Here is a 22,500-nt window from a genome sequence, read left to right on the forward strand (position 1 = left end):
CTACTGATCTACAGTCTACTGTTCTATAGTCTACAGATCTACAGTCTACTCATCTACAATCTACTGATCTACAGTCTACTGATCTATAGTCAACTGATCTATAGTCTACTGATCTACAATCTACTGTTCTATAGTCTACAGATCAACAGTCTACTGATCTACAGTCTACTGTTCTATAGTCTACAGATCTACAGTCTACTCATCTACAATCTACTGATCTACAGTCTACTGATCTATAGTCTACTGATCTATAGTCTACTGATCTACAGTCTACTGATCTATAGTCTACTGATCTACAATCTACTGATCTATAGTCTACTAATCTACAGTCTACTGTTCTACAGTCTACAGATCTACAGTCTACTCATCTACAATCTACTGATCTATAGTCTACTGATCTACAATCTACTGATCTATAGTCTACTGATATATAGTCTACTGATCTACAATCTACTGATCTACAATCTACTGATCTACAATCTACAGATCAACAGTCTACTGATCTACAATCTACAGATCTACAGTCTACTGATCTACAGTCTACTGATCTACAGTCTACTGTTCTATAGTCTACTGATCTACAATCTACAGATCTACAGTCTAATGAAGTACAGTCTACAGATCTACAATCTACTGATCTATAGTCTACTGATCTATAGTCTACTGATCTACAGTCTACTGATCTACAATCTACTGATCTATAGTCTACTGATCTACAATCTACTGATCTACAGTCTACTGATCTACAGTCTACTGATCTACAATCTACTGATCTATAGTCTACTGATCTACAATCTACTGATCTGTATCTGATAGAAGCAGCATTATGTTCTGTAGTTCTGTATCTGATAGAAGCAGCATTATGTTCTGTAGTTCTGTATCTGATAGAAGCACCATTATGTTCTGTAGTTCTGTATCTGATAGAAGCAGCATTATGTTCTGTATCTGATAGAAGCAGCATTATGTTCTGTAGTTCTGTATCTGATAGAAGCAGCATTATGTTCTGTAGTTCTGTATCTGATTGAAGCAGCATTATGTTCTGTATCTGATTGAAGCAGCATTATGTCCTGTATCTGATAGAAGCAGCATTATGTTCTGTAGTTCTGTATCTGATAGAAGCAGCATTATGTTCTGTAGTTCTGTATCTGATTGAAGCAGCATTATGTTCTGTATCTGATAGAAGCAGCATTATGTTCTGTATCTGATAGAAGCAGCGTTATGTTCTGTAGTCCTGTATCTGATAGAAGCAGCATTATGTTCTGTATCTGATAGAAGCAGCATTATGTTCTGTAGTTCTGTATCTGATAGAAGCAGCATTATGTTCTGTATCTGATAGAAGCAGCGTTATGTTCTGTAGTTCTGTATCTGATAGAAGCAGCATTATGTTCTGTAGTTCTGTATCTGATAGAAGCAGCATTATGTTCTGTATCTGATAGAAGCAGCATTATGTTCTGTATCTGATAGAAGCAGCGTTATGTTCTGTAGTCCTGTATCTGATAGAAGCAGCATTATGTTCTGTATCTGATAGAAGCAGCATTATGTTCTGTAGTTCTGTATCTGATAGAAGCAGCATTATGTTCTGTATCTGATAGAAGCAGCGTTATGTTCTGTAGTTCTGTATCTGATAGAAGCAGCATTATGTTCTGTAGTTCTGTATCTGATAGAAGCAGCATTATGTTCTGTATCTGATAGAAGCAGCATTATGTTCTGTATCTGATAGAAGCAGCATTATGTTCTGTAGTTCTGTATCTGATAGAAGCAGCATTATGTTCTGTATCTGATAGAAGCAGCATTATGTTCTGTAATTCTGTATCTGATAGAAGCAGCATTATGTTCTGTATCTGATAGAAGCAGCATTATGTTCTGTAGTTCTGTATCTGATAGAAGCAGCATTATGTTCTGTATCTGATAGAAGCAGCATGATATTCTGTATCTGATAGAAGCAGCATTATGTTCTGTATCTGATAGAAGCAGCATTATGTTCTGTATCTGATAGAAGCAGCATAATGTTCTGTATCTGATAGAAGCAGCGTTATGTTCTGTAGTTCTGTATCTGATAGAAGCAGCATTATGTTCTGTATCTGATAGAAGCAGCATTATGTTCTGTAGTTCTGTATCTGATAGAAGCAGCATTATGTCTGTATCTGTATCTGATAGAAGCAGCATGATGTTCTGTATCTGATAGAAGCAGCATAATGTTCTGTATCTGATAGAAGCAGCATTATGTTCTGTATCTGATAGAAGCAGCATTATGTTCTGTATCTGATAGAAGCAGCATTATATTCTGTATCTGATAGAAGCAGCATTATGTTCTGTAGTTCTGTATCTGATAGAAGCAGCATTATGTTCTGTAGTTCTGTATCTGATAGAAGCAGCGTTATGTTCTGTATCTGATAGAAGCAGCATTATGTTCTGTAGTTCTGTATCTGATAGAAGCAGCATTATGTTCTGTATCTGATAGAAGCAGCATTATGTTCTGTAGATCTGTATCTGATAGAAGCAGCATTATGTTCTGTATCTGATAGAAGCAGCATTATGTTCTGTAGTTCTGTATCTGATAGAAGCAGCATTATGTTCTGTAGTTCTGTATCTGATTGAAGCAGCATTATGTTCTGTATCTGATAGAAGCAGCATTATGTTCTGTAGTTCTGTATCTGATAGAAGCAGCATTATGTTCTGTATCTGATAGAAGCAGCATTATATTCTGTATCTGATAGAAGCAGCGTTATGTTCTGTAGTTCTGTATCTGATAGAAGCAGCATTATGTTCTGTATCTGATAGAAGCAGCATTATGTTCTGTAGTTCTGTATCTGATAGAAGCAGCATTATGTTCTGTATCTGATAGAAGCAGCATTATGTTCTGTAGTTCTGTATCTGATAGAAGCAGCATTATGTTCTGTATCTGATAGAAGCAGCATTATGTTCTGTAGTTCTGTATCTGATAGAAGCAGCATTATGTTCTGTAGTTCTGTATCTGATAGAAGCAGCATTATGTTCTGTATCTGATAGAAGCAGCATTATGTTCTGTATCTGATAGAAGCAGCATTATGTTCTGTAGTTCTGTATCTGATAGAAGCAGCATTATGTTCTGTATCTGATAGAAGCAGCATTATGTTCTGTATCTGATAGAAGCAGCGTTATGTTCTGTAGTTCTGTATCTGATAGAAGCAGCATTATGTTCTGTAGTTCTGTATCTGATAGAAGCAGCATTATGTTCTGTAGTTCTGTATCTGATAGAAGCAGCATTATGTTCTGTATCTGATAGAAGCAGCGTTATGTTCTGTAGTTAATAGAAGCAGCATTATGTTCTGTATCTGATAGAAGCAGCATTATGTTCTGTAGTTCTGTATCTGATAGAAGCAGCATTATGTTCTGTATCTGATAGAAGCAGCATTATGTTCTGTATCTGATAGAAGCAGCATTATGTTCTGTAGTTCTGTATCTGATAGAAGCAGCATTATGTTCTGTATCTGATAGAAGCAGCATTATGTTCTGTATCTGATAGAAGCAGCATTATGTTCTGTATCTGATAGAAGTAGTTCTGTATCTGATAGAAGCAGCATTATGTTCTGTATCTGATAGAAGCAGCATTATGTTCTGTAGTTCTGTATCTGATAGAAGCAGCATTATGTTCTGTATCTGATAGAAGCAGCTTATGTTCTGTAGTTAATAGAAGCAGCATTATGTTCTGTATCTGATAGAAGCAGCATTATGTTCTGTAGTTCTGTATCTGATAGAAGCAGCATTATCTGTATCTGTAGATCTGTATCTGATAGAAGCAGCATTATGTTCTGTAGTTCTGTATCTGATAGAAGCAGCATTATGTTCTGTATCTGATAGAAGCAGCATTATGTTCTGTATTATAGAAGCAGCATTATGTTCTGTATCTGATAGAAGCAGCAGTTAGTTCTGTATCTGATAGAAGCAGCATTATGTTCTGTATCTGATAGAAGCAGCATTATGTTCTGTAGTTCTGTATCTGATAGAAGCAGCATTATGTTCTGAGTCTGTATCTGATAGAAGCAGCATTATGTTCTGTAGTTCTGTATCTGATAGAAGCAGCATTATGTTCTGTATCTGATAGAAGCAGCATTATGTTCTGTAGTTCTGTATCTGATAGAAGCAGCATTATGTTCTGTAGTTCTGTATCTGATAGAAGCAGCATTATGTTCTGTATCTGATAGAAGCAGCATTATGTTCTGTATCTGATAGAAGCAGCATTATGTTCTGTAGTTCTGTATCTGATAGAAGCAGCATTATGTTCTGTATCTGATAGAAGCAGCATTATATTCTGTATCTGATAGAAGCAGCATTATGTTCTGTATGTATCTGATAGAAGCAGCATTATGTTCTGTATCTGATAGAAGCAGCATTATGTTCTGTAGTTCTGTATCTGATAGAAGCAGCATTATGTTCTGTAGTTCTGTATCTGATAGAAGCAGCATTATGTTCTGTATCTGATAGAAGCAGCATTATGTTCTGTATCTGATAGAAGCAGCATTATGTTCTGTAGTTCTGTATCTGATAGAAGCAGCATTATGTTCTGTATCTGATAGAAGCAGCATTATGTTCTGTATCTGATAGAAGCAGCATTATGTTCTGTAGTTCTGTATCTGATAGAAGCAGCATTATGTTCTGTAGTTCTGTATCTGATAGAAGCAGCGTTATGTTCTGTATCTGATAGAAGCAGCATTATGTTCTGTAGTTCTGTATCTGATAGAAGCAGCATTATGTTCTGTATCTGATAGAAGCAGCATTATGTTCTGTAGTTCTGTATCTGATAGAAGCAGCATTATGTTCTGTATCTGATAGAAGCAGCATTATGTTCTGTAGTTCTGTATCTGATAGAAGCAGCATTATGTTCTGTAGTTCTGTATCTGATTGAAGCAGCATTATGTTCTGTATCTGATAGAAGCAGCATTATGTTCTGTAGTTCTGTATCTGATAGAAGCAGCATTATGTTCTGTATCTGATAGAAGCAGCATTATATTCTGTATCTGATAGAAGCAGCGTTATGTTCTGTAGTTCTGTATCTGATAGAAGCAGCATTATTTTCTGTAGTTCTGTATCTGATAGAAGCAGCATTATGTTCTGTAGTTCTGTATCTGATAGAAGCAGCATTATGTTCTGTATCTGATAGAAGCAGCGTTATGTTCTGTAGTTAATAGAAGCAGCATTATGTTCTGTATCTGATAGAAGCAGCATTATGTTCTGTAGTTCTGTATCTGATAGAAGCAGCATTATATTCTATAGTTCTGTATCTGATAGAAGCAGCATTATGTTCTGTAGTTCTGTATCTGATAGAAGCAGCATTATTTTCTGTAGTTCTGTATCTGATAGAAGCAGCATTATGTTCTGTAGTTCTGTATCTGATAGAAGCAGCATTATGTTCTGTATCTGAAAGAAGCAGCGTTATGTTCTGTAGTTCTGTATCTGATAGAAGCGATTATGGGCATTAGTTCTGTATCTGATGAAGCAGCATTATGTTCTGTATCTGATTGAAGCAGCATTATGTTCTGTATCTGATGAAGCAGCATTATGTGTATCTGATAGAAGCAGCATTATGTTCTGTATCTGATAGAAGCAGCATTATGTTCTGTAGTTCTGTATCTGATAGAAGCAGCATTATGTTCTGTATCTGATAGAAGCAGCATTATGTTCTGTATCTGATAGAAGCAGCATTATGTTCTGTAGTTCTGTATCTGATAGAAGCAGCATTATGTTCTGTATCTGATAGAAGCAGCATTATGTTCTGTAGTTCTGTATCTGATAGAAGCAGCATTATGTTCTGTAGTTCTGTATCTGATAGAAGCAGCATTATGTTCTGTAGTTCTGTATCTGATAGAAGCAGCATTATGTTCTGTATCTGATAGAAGCAGCATTATGTTCTGTATCTGATAGAAGCAGCATTATGTTCTGTATCTGATAGAAGCAGCATTATGTTCTGTATCTGATAGAAGCAGCATTATGTTCTGTATCTGATAGAAGCAGCATTATGTTCTGTATCTGATAGAAGCAGCATTATGTTCTGTAGTTCTGTATCTGATAGAAGCAGCATTATGTTCTGTAGTTCTGTATCTGATAGAAGCAGCATTATGTTCTGTATCTGATAGAAGCAGCATTATGTTCTGTATCTGATAGAAGCAGCATTATGTTCTGTAGTTCTGTATCTGATAGAAGCAGCATTATGTTCTGTATCTGATAGAAGCAGCATTATGTTCTGTAGTTCTGTATCTGATAGGAGCAGCATTATGTTCTGTATCTGATAGAAGCAGCATTATGTTCTGTAGTTCTGTATCTGATAGAAGCAGCATTATGTTCTGTATCTGATAGAAGCAGCATTATGTTCTGTATCTGATAGAAGCAGCATTATGTTCTGTAGTTCTGTATCTGATAGAAGCAGCATTATGTTCTGTATCTGATAGAAGCAGCATTATGTTCTGTAGTTCTGTATCTGATAGAAGCAGCATTATGTTCTGTAGTTCTGTATCTGATAGAAGCAGCATTATGTTCTGTATCTGATAGAAGCAGCATTATGTTCTGTATCTGATAGAAGCAGCATTATGTTCTGTATCTGATAGAAGCAGCATTATGTTCTGTATCTGATAGAAGCAGCATTATGTTCTGTATCTGATAGAAGCAGCATTATGTTCTGTATCTGATAGAAGCAGCATTATGTTCTGTATCTGATAGAAGCAGCATTATGTTCTGTATCTGATAGAAGCAGCATTATGTTCTGTATCTGATAGAAGCAGCATTATGTTCTGTATCTGATAGAAGCAGCATTATGTTCTGTATCTGATAGAAGCAGCATTATGTTCTGTATCTGATAGAAGCAGCATTATGTTCTGTATCTGATAGAAGCAGCATTATGTTCTGTATCTGATAGAAGCAGCATTATGTTCTGTATCTGATAGAAGCAGCATTATGTTCTGTAGTTCTGTATCTGATAGAAGCAGCATTATGTTCTGTATCTGATAGAAGCAGCATTATGTTCTGTAGTTCTGTATCTGATAGAAGCAGCATTATGTTCTGTAGTTCTGTATCTGATAGAAGCAGCATTATGTTCTGTATCTGATAGAAGCAGCATTATGTTCTGTAGTTCTGTATCTGATAGAAGCAGCATTATGTTCTGTATCTGATAGAAGCAGCATTATGTTCTGTATCTGATAGAAGCAGCATTATGTTCTGTATCTGATAGAAGCAGCATTATGTTCTGTATCTGATAGAAGCAGCATTATGTTCTGTATCTGATAGAAGCAGCATTATGTTCTGTATCTGATAGAAGCAGCATTATGTTCTGTAGTTCTGTATCTGATAGAAGCAGCATTATGTTCTGTATCTGATAGAAGCAGCATTATGTTCTGTATCTGATAGAAGCAGCATTATGTTCTGTATCTGATAGAAGCAGCATTATGTTCTGTAGTTCTGTATCTGATAGAAGCAGCATTATATTCTGTAGTTCTGTATCTGATAGAAGCAGCATTATGTTCTGTAGTTCTGTATCTGATAGAAGCAGCATTATGTTCTGTATCTGATAGAAGCAGCATTATGTTCTGTAGTTCTGTATCTGATAGAAGCAGCATTATGTTCTGTATCTGATAGAAGCAGCATTATGTTCTGTATCTGATAGAAGCAGCATTATGTTCTGTATCTGATAGAAGCAGCATTATGTTCTGTATCTGATAGAAGCAGCATTATGTTCTGTATCTGATAGAAGCAGCATTATGTTCTGTATCTGATAGAAGCAGCATTATGTTCTGTATCTGATAGAAGCAGCATTATGTTCTGTAGTTCTGTATCTGATAGAAGCAGCATTATGTTCTGTATCTGATAGAAGCAGCATTATGTTCTGTATCTGATAGAAGCAGCATTATGTTCTGTAGTTCTGTATCTGATAGAAGCAGCATTATGTTCTGTATCTGATAGAAGCAGCATTATGTTCTGTAGTTCTGTATCTGATAGAAGCAGCATTATGTTCTGTAGTTCTGTATCTGATAGAAGCAGCATTATGTTCTGTAGTTCTGTATCTGATAGAAGCAGCATTATGTTCTGTATCTGATAGAAGCAGCATTATGTTCTGTATCTGATAGAAGCAGCATTATGTTCTGTATCTGATAGAAGCAGCATTATGTTCTGTATCTGATAGAAGCAGCATTATGTTCTGTATCTGATAGAAGCAGCATTATGTTCTATATCTGATAGAAGCAGCATTATGTTCTGTAGTTCTGTATCTGATAGAAGCAGCATTATGTTCTGTAGTTCTGTATCTGATAGAAGCAGCATTATGTTCTGTATCTGATAGAAGCAGCATTATGTTCTGTATCTGATAGAAGCAGCATTATGTTCTGTAGTTCTGTATCTGATAGAAGCAGCATTATGTTCTGTATCTGATAGAAGCAGCATTATGTTCTGTATCTGATAGAAGCAGCATTATGTTCTGTAGTTCTGTATCTGATAGAAGCAGCATTATGTTCTGTAGTTCTGTATCTGATAGAAGCAGCATTATGTTCTGTAGTTCTGTATCTGATAGAAGCAGCATTATGTTCTGTATCTGATAGAAGCAGCATTATGTTCTGTATCTGATAGAAGCAGCATTATGTTCTGTAGTTCTGTATCTGATAGAAGCAGCATTATGTTCTGTATCTGATAGAAGCAGCATTATGTTCTGTATCTGATAGAAGCAGCATTATGTTCTGTAGTTCTGTGTCTGATAGAAGCAGCATTATGTTCTGTATCTGATAGAAGCAGCATTATGTTCTGTAGTTCTGTATCTGATAGAAGCAGCATTATGTTCTGTAGTTCTGTATCTGATAGAAGCAGCATTATGTTCTGTATCTGATAGAAGCAGCATTATGTTCTGTATCTGATAGAAGCAGCATTATGTTCTGTATCTGATAGAAGCAGCATTATGTTCTGTATCTGATAGAAGCAGCATTATGTTCTGTATCTGATAGAAGCAGCATTATGTTCTGTATCTGATAGAAGCAGCATTATGTTCTGTATCTGATAGAAGCAGCATTATGTTCTGTATCTGATAGAAGCAGCATTATGTTCTGTATCTGATAGAAGCAGCATTATGTTCTGTATCTGATAGAAGCAGCATTATGTTCTGTATCTGATAGAAGCAGCATTATGTTCTGTATCTGATAGAAGCAGCATTATGTTCTGTATCTGATAGAAGCAGCATTATGTTCTGTATCTGATAGAAGCAGCATTATGTTCTGTATCTGATAGAAGCAGCATTATGTTCTGTATCTGATAGAAGCAGCATTATGTTCTGTAGTTCTGTATCTGATAGAAGCAGCATTATGTTCTGTATCTGATAGAAGCAGCATTATGTTCTGTAGTTCTGTATCTGATAGAAGCAGCATTATGTTCTGTATCTGATAGAAGCAGCATTATGTTCTGTAGTTCTGTATCTGATAGAAGCAGCATTATGTTCTGTATCTGATAGAAGCAGCATTATGTTCTGTATCTGATAGAAGCAGCATTATGTTCTGTATCTGATAGAAGCAGCATTATGTTCTGTATCTGATAGAAGCAGCATTATGTTCTGTATCTGATAGAAGCAGCATTATGTTCTGTAGTTCTGTATCTGATAGAAGCAGCATTATGTTCTGTATCTGATAGAAGCAGCATTATGTTCTGTAGTTCTGTATCTGATAGAAGCAGCATTATGTTCTGTAGTCTGTATCTGATAGAAGCAGCATTATGTTCTGTATCTGATAGAAGCAGCATTATGTTCTGTATCTGATAGAAGCAGCATTATGTTCTGTATCTGATAGAAGCAGCATTATGTTCTGTATCTGATAGAAGCAGCATTATGTTCTGTATCTGATAGAAGCAGCATTATGTTCTGTAGTTCTGTATCTGATAGAAGCAGCATTATGTTCTGTATCTGATAGAAGCAGCATTATGTTCTGTATCTGATAGAAGCAGCATTATGTTCTGTATCTGATAGAAGCAGCATTATGTTCTGTATCTGATAGAAGCAGCATTATGTTCTGTAGTTCTGTATCTGATAGAAGCAGCATTATGTTCTGTAGTTCTGTATCTGATAGAAGCAGCATTATGTTCTGTATCTGATAGAAGCAGCATTATGTTCTGTATCTGATAGAAGCAGCATTATGTTCTGTATCTGATAGAAGCAGCATTATGTTCTGTATCTGATAGAAGCAGCATTATGTTCTGTATCTGATAGAAGCAGCATTATGTTCTGTATCTGATAGAAGCAGCATTATGTTCTGTATCTGATAGAAGCAGCATTATGTTCTGTATCTGATAGAAGCAGCATTATGTTCTGTAGTTCTGTATCTGATAGAAGCAGCATTATGTTCTGTATCTGATTGAAGCAGCATTATGTTCTGTATCTGATAGAAGCAGCATTATGTTCTGTATCTGATAGAAGCAGCATTATGTTCTGTATCTGATAGAAGCAGCATTATGTTCTGTATCTGATAGAAGCAGCATTATGTTCTGTATCTGATAGAAGCAGCATTATGTTCTGTAGTTCTGTATCTGATAGAAGCAGCATTATGTTCTGTATCTGATTGAAGCAGCATTATGTTCTGTATCTGATAGAAGCAGCATTATGTTCTGTATCTGATAGAAGCAGCATTATGTTCTGTAGTTCTGTATCTGATAGAAGCAGCATTATGTTCTGTATCTGATAGAAGCAGCATTATGTTCTGTAGTTCTGTATCTGATAGAAGCAGCATTATGTTCTGTATCTGATAGAAGCAGCATTATGTTCTGTATCTGATAGAAGCAGCATTATGTTCTGTATCTGATAGAAGCAGCATTATGTTCTGTATCTGATAGAAGCAGCATTATGTTCTGTAGTTCTGTATCTGATAGAAGCAGCATTATGTTCTGTATCTGATAGAAGCAGCATTATGTTCTGTATCTGATAGAAGCAGCATTATGTTCTGTATCTGATAGAAGCAGCATTATGTTCTGTATCTGATAGAAGCAGCATTATGTTCTGTATCTGATAGAAGCAGCATTATGTTCTGTAGTTCTGTATCTGATAGAAGCAGCATTATGTTCTGTATCTGATAGAAGCAGCATTATGTTCTGTATCTGATAGAAGCAGCATTATGTTCTGTAGTTCTGTATCTGATAGAAGCAGCATTATGTTCTGTATCTGATAGAAGCAGCATTATGTTCTGTATCTGATAGAAGCAGCATTATGTTCTGTATCTGATAGAAGCAGCATTATGTTCTGTAGTTCTGTATCTGATAGAAGCAGCATTATGTTCTGTATCTGATAGAAGCAGCATTATGTTCTGTAGTTCTGTATCTGATAGAAGCAGCATTATGTTCTGTAGTTCTGTATCTGATAGAAGCAGCATTATGTTCTGTATCTGATAGAAGCAGCATTATGTTCTGTAGTTCTGTATCTGATAGAAGCAGCATTATGTTCTGTATCTGATAGAAGCAGCATTATGTTCTGTAGTTCTGTATCTGATAGAAGCAGCATTATGTTCTGTATCTGATAGAAGCAGCATTATGTTCTGTATCTGATAGAAGCAGCATTATGTTCTGTAGTTCTGTATCTGATAGAAGCAGCATTATGTTCTGTATCTGATAGAAGCAGCATTATGTTCTGTATCTGATAGAAGCAGCATTATGTCCTGTATCTGATAGAAGCAGCATTATGTTCTGTATCTGATTGAAGCAGCATTATGTTCTGTATCTGATAGAAGCAGCATTATGTTCTGTATCTGATAGAAGCAGCATTATGTTCTGTAGTTCTGTATCTGATAGAAGCAGCATTATGTTCTGTAGTTCTGTATCTGATAGAAGCAGCATTATGTTCTGTATCTGATAGAAGCAGCGTTATGTTCTGTATCTGATAGAAGCAGCATTATGTTCTGTAGTTCTGTATCTGATAGAAGCAGCATTATGTTCTGTATCTGATAGAAGCAGCATTATGTTCTGTATCTGATAGAAGCAGCATTATGTTCTGTATCTGATAGAAGCAGCATTATGTTCTGTATCTGATAGAAGCAGCATTATGTTCTGTAGTTCTGTATCTGATAGAAGCAGCATTATGTTCTGTATCTGATAGAAGCAGCATTATGTTCTGTATCTGATAGAAGCAGCATTATGTTCTGTATCTGATAGAAGCAGCATTATGTTCTGTATCTGATAGAAGCAGCATTATGTTCTGTAGTTCTGTATCTGATAGAAGCAGCATTATGTTCTGTAGTTCTGTATCTGATAGAAGCAGCATTATGTTCTGTAGTTCTGTATCTGATAGAAGCAGCATTATGTTCTGTATCTGATAGAAGCAGCATTATGTTCTGTATCTGATAGAAGCAGCATTATGTTCTGTATCTGATAGAAGCAGCATTATGTTCTGTATCTGATAGAAGCAGCATTATGTTCTGTATCTGATAGAAGCAGCATTATGTTCTGTATCTGATAGAAGCAGCATTATGTTCTGTATCTGATAGAAGCAGCATTATGTTCTGTATCTGATAGAAGCAGCATTATGTTCTGTAGTTCTGTATCTGATAGAAGCAGCATTATGTTCTGTAGTTCTGTATCTGATAGAAGCAGCATTATGTTCTGTAGTTCTGTATCTGATAGAAGCAGCATTATGTTCTGTATCTGATAGAAGCAGCATTATGTTCTGTATCTGATAGAAGCAGCATTATGTTCTGTATCTGATAGAAGCAGCATAATGTTCTGTATCTGATAGAAGCAGCGTTATGTTCTGTAGTTCTGTATCTGATAGAAGCAGCATTATGTTCTGTATCTGATAGAAGCAGCATTATGTTCTGTAGTTCTGTATCTGATAGAAGCAGCATTATGTTCTGTATCTGATAGAAGCAGCATGATATTCTGTATCTGATAGAAGCAGCATAATGTTCTGTATCTGATAGAAGCAGCATTATGTTCTGTATCTGATAGAAGCAGCATTATGTTCTGTATCTGATAGAAGCAGCATTATGTTCTGTAGTTCTGTATCTGATAGAAGCAGCATTATGTTCTGTAGTTCTGTATCTGATAGAAGCAGCATTATGTTCTGTAGTTCTGTATCTGATAGAAGCAGCATTATGTTCTGTAGTTCTGTATCTGATAGAAGCAGCATTATGTTCTGTATCTGATAGAAGCAGCATTATGTTCTGTAGTTCTGTATCTGATAGAAGCAGCATTATGTTCTGTATCTGATAGAAGCAGCATTATGTTCTGTAGTTCTGTATCTGATAGAAGCAGCATTATGTTCTGTATCTGATAGAAGCAGCATTATGTTCTGTAGTTCTGTATCTGATAGAAGCAGCATTATGTTCTGTATCTGATAGAAGCAGCATTAGGTTCTGTATCTGATAGAAGCAGCAGTGAGTTAATGTGCCGTCTCTCTGGCACTGAGCTGGTTCGTCTGGGAACAGAGACAGACAGAATGATATACTGTGGGTTGACAGACAAGAAAACAAACAGTCATTTCAGACAGTGTGTGTGTGTGTGTGTGTGTGTGTGTGTGTGTGTGTGTGTGTGTGTGTGTGTGTGTGTGTGTGTGTGTGTGTGTGTGTGTGTGTGTGTGTGTCTGACTGTGTGTGTTCTGTGTGTGTGTGTGTGTGTGCATATCTTAATGTGTGTGTGTGTGTGCGTCTGTGTTACAGGGGTAGTGGATATAGAAGAAAACAGGCGTTACCCTCAAGCACAGCAGGGTCACAATAACATTACTAATCTAGAAGGAGGAGCGAGCGAGGAGAAAGGATAGAGAGAGAGCGAGACAGAGAAAGAGCGAGAGAGAGAGAGAGAGAGAGAGAGAGAGAGCAGAGCGCGAGAGAGAGAGAGAGAGAGACAGAGAGAGAGAGCGAGAGAGTGAAAGAGAGCAAGAGAGAGAGAGAGAGAGACAGAGAGAGAGACAGAGAGCGAGCAACAGAGAGCAACAGAGAGAGCATTATGCAGCAATAATTCTCAGGAGAAACCCAAGCTGACTTGGTGTCTGGCAAATAGAAATCTATCCACAATCATCGACAGAAATATCTGCTGAGATGATACAGAATCTATTCTATTCCAGTTCTATGACAGAGAGAGACAGAAAACCTTATATTCTACTTCTATGGCAGACAGAAAATCTATTCTAGTCAAATGAGAGAGAGACAGGAAACCTTCTATTGTAGTCAAATGACAGAGACGGGAAACCTTCTATTCTATTCAGATGACAGAGAGAGACAGGAAACCTCATATTATAGTCAAATGACAGAGAGAGACGGGAAACCCGGTTGAACCCTGTAGAACCCATTGAAGGCCAGTAGAACCCTATCGAGGCTAGCAGAAACCAGTAGAACCCAGTAGGGCCCAGTAGAGATCAGTAGAACCCTGTAGAGCCCTGTAGAGGACAGTAGAGCCTAGTAGAACCCTGTTGAGACCAGCAGAGCCCAGTAGAACCCTGTGGCCGCGAGCAGAGCCCGAGCCCGAGAGATCAGTAGAACCCTGTAGAGCCCTGTAGAGGACAGTAGAGCCTAGTAGAACCCTGTTGAGTCCAGCAGAGCCCAGTAGAACCCTGTGGAGGCCGGTAGAACCCTGTCGAGACTAGCAGAAACCAGTAGAGCATAGTAGAACCCAGTAGAGCCCAGCAGCCCACAGCAAAACAATATATAGGCCGGGCAGAGATCAGTAGAGGCCAGTAGAACCCTGTAGAGCCCAGTAGAGCCCAATATAACCCAGTATAGCCCAGTAAAGGTCAGCAAAATCCTATAGAGGCAAGCAGAGCCCAGTAGAGCCCTGTAGAACCTTGTAAACGCCGAGTAGATACCCTGTCAAACCCTGTAGAGGACAGTTGAGCACAGTAGAGGCTAGCAGCAGCTACTCTTCCTGGGGTTTATTATGGATCCACATTAGTTCCTGTCAAGGCAGCTACTCTTCCTGGGGTTTATTATGGATCCCCATTAGTTCCTGCCAAGGCAGCAGCTACTCTTCCTGGGGGTTTATTATGGATCCCCGTTAGTTCCTGCCAAGGCAGCAGCTACTCTTCCTGGGGTTTATTATGGATCCCCATTAGTTCCTGCCAAGGCAGCAGCTACTCTTCCTGGGGGTTTATTATGGATCCCCATTAGTTCCTGCCAAGGCAGCAGCTACTCTTCCTGGGGTTTATTATGGATCCCCGTTAGTTCCTGCCAAGGCAGCAGCTTCTCTTCCTTGGATCCAGCCAAATTAAGGCAGTTTATTCAATTTTAAAACATTACAATACATTCACACTGTGTGCCCTCAGGCCCCTACTCCACCACTACCACATATCTACAGTACTAAATGCATGTTTATGTATAGTGCGTATGTTATTGTGTGTGTGTGTGTGCCTGTTGTGTTGCTTCACAGTCCCTTCCATAAGGTGTTTTTTTAATCTGTTATTTATATCTGAATTTACTGCTGCATGATTTACCTGATGTGGAATAGAGTTCCATGTAGTCATGGCTCTATGTAGTACTGTGCTCCTCCCATAGTCTGTTCTGGACTTGGGGACTGTGAAGAGACCTCTGGTGGCATGTCTTGTGGGGTATGGATGGGGTGTCTGAGCTGTGTGCCAGTAGTTTAAACAGACCTCTGGTGGCATGTCTTGTGGGGTATGCATGGGTGTCTGAGCTGTGTGCCAGTAGTTTAAACAGACCTCTGGTGGCATGTCTTGTGGGGTATGTATGGGTGTCTGAGCTGTGTGCCAGTAGTTTAGACAGACAGCTCAGTGCATTCAACATGTCAATACCTCTCATAGATACAAGTAGTGATGAAGTCAGTCTCTCCTCCACTTTGAGCCAGGAGAGATTGACCTGCATATTATTAATATTATCTCTCTGTGTCCATCCAAGGGCCAGCTGTGCTGCCCTGTTCTGAGACAATTGCATTTTTCCTAAGTCCTTTTTTGTGGCCACTGACCACATGACTGAACAGTAGTTCAGGTGCAGCTAAACTAGGGCCTGTAGGACCTGCCTTGTTGATAGTGTTGTTAAGAAGGTAGAAACTAGGGCCTGTAGGACCTGCCTTGTTGATAGTGTTGTTAAGAAGGTAGAAACTAGGGCCTGTAGGACCTGCCTTGTTGATAGTGTTGTTAAGAAGGTAGAAACTAGGGCCTGTAGGACCTGCCTTGTTGATAGTGTTGTTAAGAAGGTAGAGATGCGCTTTATTATGAACAGACTTCTCCCCATCTTCGCTACTGTTGTATCAATATGTTTTGACCAGGACAGTTTACAATCCAGGGTTACAGCAAGCAATTTAGTCAGCTCAACGTGCTCAATTTCCACATTATTTATTACAAGATTTAGTTGAGGTTTAGGGTTTAGTGAATGTTTTGTCCCAAACACAATTCTTTTAGTTTTAGAAATATTTAGGACTAACTTATTTTTTGCCACCCACTCTGAAACTAACTGCAGCTCCTTATTAAGTGTTGCAGTCATTTCAGTCGCTGACGTGTATAGTGTTGAGTCATCCGCATACATAGACACTCTGGCTTTACTCAAAGTTAGTGGCATGTCCAATAGTAAAAATTGAAAGAGCAAGGGGCCTAAACAGCTTCCCTGGGGAATTCCTGATTCTACCTGTATTATATTTGAGAGGCTTCCATTAAAGAACACCCTCTGTGTTCTGTTAGACAGGTTACTCTTTATCCACATTATAGCAGGGGGTGTAAAGCCATAACACATACGTTTTTCCAGCAGTAGACTATGATCGATAATGTCAGAAGATTCACTGACGTCTAACAAGTAGAGCCCAATACAGCCCAGTAGACCCCAGCAAAAACCCTATCGAGGCCCGGCAGAGAACAGTAGAGCCCGCTAGACCCCAGCAAAACCCTGTCGAGGCCGGCAGAGTCCAGTAGAGCCCACTAGACCCCAGCAAAACCCTGTCGAGGCCGGCAGAGTCCAGTAGAGCCCACTAGACACCAGCAAAAACCTGTCGAGGCCGGCAGAGACCAGTAGAGCCCACTAGACCCCAGCAAAACCCTGTTGAGGCCGGCAGAGTCCAGTAGAGCCCACTAGACCCCAGCAAAACCCTGTCGAGGCCGGCAGAGACCAGTAGAGCCCACTAGACCCCAGCAAAACCCTGTTGAGGCCGGCAGAGACCAGTAGAGCCCACTAGACCCCAGCAAAACCATGGAGAGGCCGGCAAAGGCCGGCAGAGACCAGTAGAGCCTAGTAGAACCCAGTAGAGCCTAGTAGAACTCAGTAGAGCCCTGTAGACCCCAGCAAAACCCTGTAGAGACCGGCAGAGACCAGTAGAGCCTAGTAGAACCCAGCAGAACCCTGTAGAGGCCAGCAGAGACCAGTAGAGCCTAGTAGAGACCAGTAGAGCCTAGTAGAACTCAGTAGAGCCCTGTAGACCCCAGCAAAACCCTGTAGAGACCGGTAGAGACCAGTAGAGCCTAGTAGAACCCAGTAGAACCCAGCAGAACCCTGTAGAGCCCAGCAGAGACCAGCAGAACCCTGTAGAGCCCAGCAGAGCCCAGTAGAGCCTAGTAGAACCCAGCAGAACCCTGTAGAGGCAAGCAGAGGCCAGTAGAGCCTAGTAGAAGCCAGTAAAGCCCAGCAGAACCATGTAGAGCCCAGCAGAGACCAGTAGAGCCTAGTAGAACCCAGCAGAACCCTGTAGAGCCCAGCAGAGGCCAGTAGAGCCTAGTAGAACCCAGCAGAACCCTGTAGAGGCCAGCAGAGACCAGTAGAGCCTAGTAGAACCCAGCAGAACCCTGTAGAGGCCAGCAGAGACCAGTAGAGCCTAGTAGAACCCAGCAGAACCCTGTAGAGGCCAGTAGAGCCTAGTAGAAGCCAGTAAAGCCCAGCAGAACCCTGTTGAGCCCAGCAGGGACAAGTAGAGCCTAGTAGAACCCAGCAGAACCCTGTAGAGGCCAGTAGAGCTTAGTAGAACCCAGTAGAGGCCAGTGTACTTACATGAGGGTAGTACTCCATGACCAGTAGGTACTCCATGCGTCCGTCGGCTGTAAGTCTCTCGTCTCCGACGATGAAGCGTGCGATGTTATCGTGCTCCAGCAGGGGGACACGGTAGATGGCTCGCTCGTTGACAAAGTTCTGCCGGTTCTGGTAGGTGAACATCTTGACCGCTACGGTACGCTCGTCCAGAGAACCCTTATACACGGAGCCATACCGCCCTCGACCAATCAACTGGGAGGTGGAAGTGAGAGAGGGAGATGGAGAGGGACAGGGAGAAAGTGACAGTAATATGGTTTGAGACATACACAGACAAAGGGAATTCAAGACAGTGTCAGTCATTTCTATAAGCAGGGAAACACAGCAGCTGTTTAGTGAGACAGAGCCATACTCCACCATCTCACCTTTAACCCCCATACTCCACCATCTCACCTCTAACCCCCATACTCCACCATCTCACCTCTAACCCCCATACTCCACCATCTCACCTCTAACCCCCATACTCCACCATCTCACCTCTAACCCCCATACTCCACCATCTCACCTCTAACCCCCATACTCCACCATCTCACCTCTAACCCCCATACTCCACCATCTCACCTCTAACCCCCATACTCCACCATCTCACCTCTAACCCCCATACTCCACCATCTCACCTCTAACCCCCATACTCCACCATCTCACCTCTAACCCCCATACTCCACCATCTCACCTCTAACCCCCATACTCCACCATCTCACCTCTAACCCCCATACTCCACCATCTCACCTCTAACCCCCATACTCCACCATCTCACCTCTAACCCCCATACTCCACCATCTCACCTCTAACCCCCATACTCCACCATCTCACCTCTAACCCCCATACTCCACCATCTCACCTCTAACCCCCATACTCCACCATCTCACCTCTAACCCCCATACTCCACCATCTCACCTTTAACCCCCATACTCCACCATCTCACCTCTAACCCCCATACTCCACCATCTCACCTCTAACCCCCATACTCCACCATCTCACCTCTAACCCCCATACTCCACCATCTCACCTTTAACCCCCATACTCCACCATCTCACCTCTAACCCCCATACTCCACCATCTCACCTCTAACCCCCATACTCCACCACCTCTAACCCCCATACTCCACCATCTCACCTCTAACCCCCATACTCCACCATCTCACCTCTAACCCCCATACTCCACCATCTCACCTCTAACCCCCATACTCCACCATCTCACCTTTAACCCCCATACTCCACCATCTCACCTCTAACCCCCATACTCCACCATCTCACCTCTAACCCCCATACTCCACCATCTCACCTTTAACCCCCATACTCCACCATCTCACCTCTAACCCCCATACTCCACCATCTCACCTCTAACCCCCATACTCCACCATCTCACCTCTAACCCCCATACTCCACCATCTCACCTCTAACCCCCATACTCCACCATCTCACCTCTAACCCCCATACTCCACCATCTCACCTCTAACCCCCATACTCCACCATCTCACCTCTAACCCCCATACTCCACCATCTCACCTCTAACCCCCATACTCCACCATCTCACCTCTAACCCCCATACTCCACCATCTCACCTCTAACCCCCATACTCCACCATCTCACCTCTAACCCCCATACTCCACCATCTCACCTCTAACCCCCATACTCCACCATCTCACCTCTAACCCCCATACTCCACCATCTCACCTCTAACCCCCATACTCCACCATCTCACCTCTAACCCCCATACTCCACCATCTCACCTCTAACCCCCATACTCCACCATCTCACCTCTAACCCCCATACTCCACCATCTCACCTCTAACCCCCATACTCCACCATCTCACCTCTAACCCCCATACTCCACCATCTCACCTCTAACCCCCATACTCCACCATCTCACCTCTAACCCCCATACTCCACCATCTCACCTCTAACCCCCATACTCCACCATCTCACCTCTAACCCCCATACTCCACCATCTCACCTCTAACCCCCATACTCCACCATCTCACCTCTAACCCCCATACTCCACCATCTCACCTCTAACCCCCATACTCCACCATCTCACCTCTACCCCATACTCCCCACCACCTCTAACCCCCATACTCCACCATCTCACCTCTAACCCCATACTCCACCACCTCTAACCCCCATACTCCACCACCTCTAACCCCCATACTCCCCCATCTCACCTCTAACCCCCATACTCCACCATCTACCTCTAACCCCATACTCCACCATCTCACCTCTAACCCCCATACTCCACCATCTCACCTCTAACCCCCATACTCCACCATCTCACCTCTAACCCCCATACTCCACCATCTCACCTCTAACCCCATACTCCACCATCTCACCTCTAACCCCATACTCCACCATCTCACCTCTAACCCCCATACTCCACCATCTCACCTCTAACCCCCATACTCCACCATCTCACCTCTAACCCCATACTCCACCATCTCACCTCTAACCCCCATACTCCACCATCTCACCTCTAACCCCCATACTCCACCATCTCACCTCTAACCCCCATACTCCACCATCTCACCTCTAACCCCCATACTCCACCATGTCACCTCTAACCCCCATACTCCACCACCTCTAACCCCATACTCCACCACCTCTAACCCCCATACTCCCCCATCTCACCTCTAACCCCCATACTCCACCATCTCACCTCTAACCCCCATACTCCACCATCCCTCACCCTCTAACCCCCATACTCCACCACCTCTAACCCCCATACTCCCCATCTCACCTCTAACCCCATACTCCACCATCTCACCTCTAACCCCCATACTCCACCATCTCACCTCTAACCCCCATACTCCACCATCTCACCTCTAATCCCCATACTCCACCATCTCACCTCTAACCCCCATACTCCACCATCTCACCTCTAACCCCCATACTCCACCACCTCACCTCTAACCCCCATACTCAACCATCTCACCTCTAACCCCATACTCCACCATCTCACCTCTAATCCCCATACTCCACCATCTCACCTCTAACCCCCATACTCCACCATGTCACCTCTAACCCCATACTCCACCACCTCTAAACCCCATACTCCACCACCTCTAACCCCATACTCCACCACCTCACCTCTAACCCCCATACTCCACCATCTCACCTCTAACCCCCATACTCCACCACCTCTAACCCCCATACTCCACCACCTCTAACCCCCATACTCCACCACCTCTAACCCCATACTCCACCACCTCTAACCCCATACTCCACCACCTCTAACCCCATACTCCACCGCCTCACCTCTAACCCCCATACTCCACCACCTCTAAACCCCATACTCCCCCATCTCACCTCTAACCCCATACTCCACCATCTCACCTCTAACCCCATACTCCACCATCTCACCTCTAACCCCCATACTCCACCATCTCACCTCTAACCCCCATACTCCACCATCTCACCTCTAACCCCCATACTCCACCACCTCTAACCCCCATACTCCCCCATCTCACCTCTAACCCCCATACTCCACCATCTCACCTCTAACCCCATACTCCACCATCTCACCTCTAACCCCCATACTCCACCATCTCACCTGTAACCCCCATACTCCACCATCTCACCTCTAACCCCCATACTCCACCATCTCACCTCTAACCCCCATACACCACCACCTCTAACCCCCATACTCCACCATCTCACCTCTAACCCCCATACTCCACCATCTCACCTCTAACCCCCATACTCCACCATCTCACCTCTAACCCCCATACTCCACCACCTCTAACCCCCATACTCCACCATCTCACCTCTAACCCCCATACTCCACCATCTCACCTCTAACCCCCATACTCCACCATCTCAACTCTAACCCCCATACTCCACCATGTCACCTCTAACCCCCATACTCCACCATCTCACCTCTAACCCCCATACTCCACCATCTAACCTCTAACCCCCATACTCCACCATCTCACATCTAACCCCCATACTCCACCATGTCACCTCTAACCCCCATACTCCACCATCTCACCTCTAACCCCCATACTCCACCATCTCACCTCTAACCCCCATACTCCACCATCTCACCTCTAACCCCCATACTCCACCATCTCACCTCTAACCCCCATACTCCACCATCTCACCTCTAACCCCCATACTCCACCACCTCTAACCCCATACTCCACCATCTCACCTTTAACCCCCATACTCCACCATCTCACCTCTAACCCCCATACTCCACCATCTCACCTCTAACCCCCATACTCCACCATCTCACCTCTAACCCCATACTCCACCATCTCACCTGTAACCCCCATACTCCACCATCTCATCTCTAACCCCATACTCCACCATCTCACCTGTAACCCCCATACTCCACCACCTCTAACCCCCATACTCCACCATCTCACCTCTAACCCCCATACTCCACCATCTCACCTCTAACCCCCATACTCCACCACCTCTAACCCCCATACTCCACCATCTCACCTTTAACCCCCATACTCCACCATCTCACCTCTAACCCCCATACTCCACCATCTCACCTCTAACCCCCATACTCCACCATCTCACCTCTAACCCCCATACTCCACCATCTCACCTCTAACCCCCAAACT

General features: G+C 42.1%; 1 protein-coding gene across 1 annotated transcript in view; it reads right to left on the bottom strand.

The window, feature by feature from the left end:
* bmpr2b (bone morphogenetic protein receptor, type II b (serine/threonine kinase)) overlaps positions 1-22,500 on the bottom strand; it is a 151,392-nt gene that overhangs the window by 65,566 nt on the left and 63,326 nt on the right. The window contains exon 10 of the mRNA XM_082966907.1: positions 17,895-18,125. Coding sequence (XP_082823033.1) covers positions 17,895-18,125 — 231 coding nt within the window. The remainder of the gene's footprint in view (positions 1-17,894; positions 18,126-22,500) is intronic.

Source organism: Salmo salar, chromosome 21 (assembly GCF_965601325.2).
Source record: "Salmo salar chromosome 21, fSalSal1, whole genome shotgun sequence".
NCBI lineage: Eukaryota > Metazoa > Chordata > Actinopteri > Salmoniformes > Salmonidae > Salmo > Salmo salar.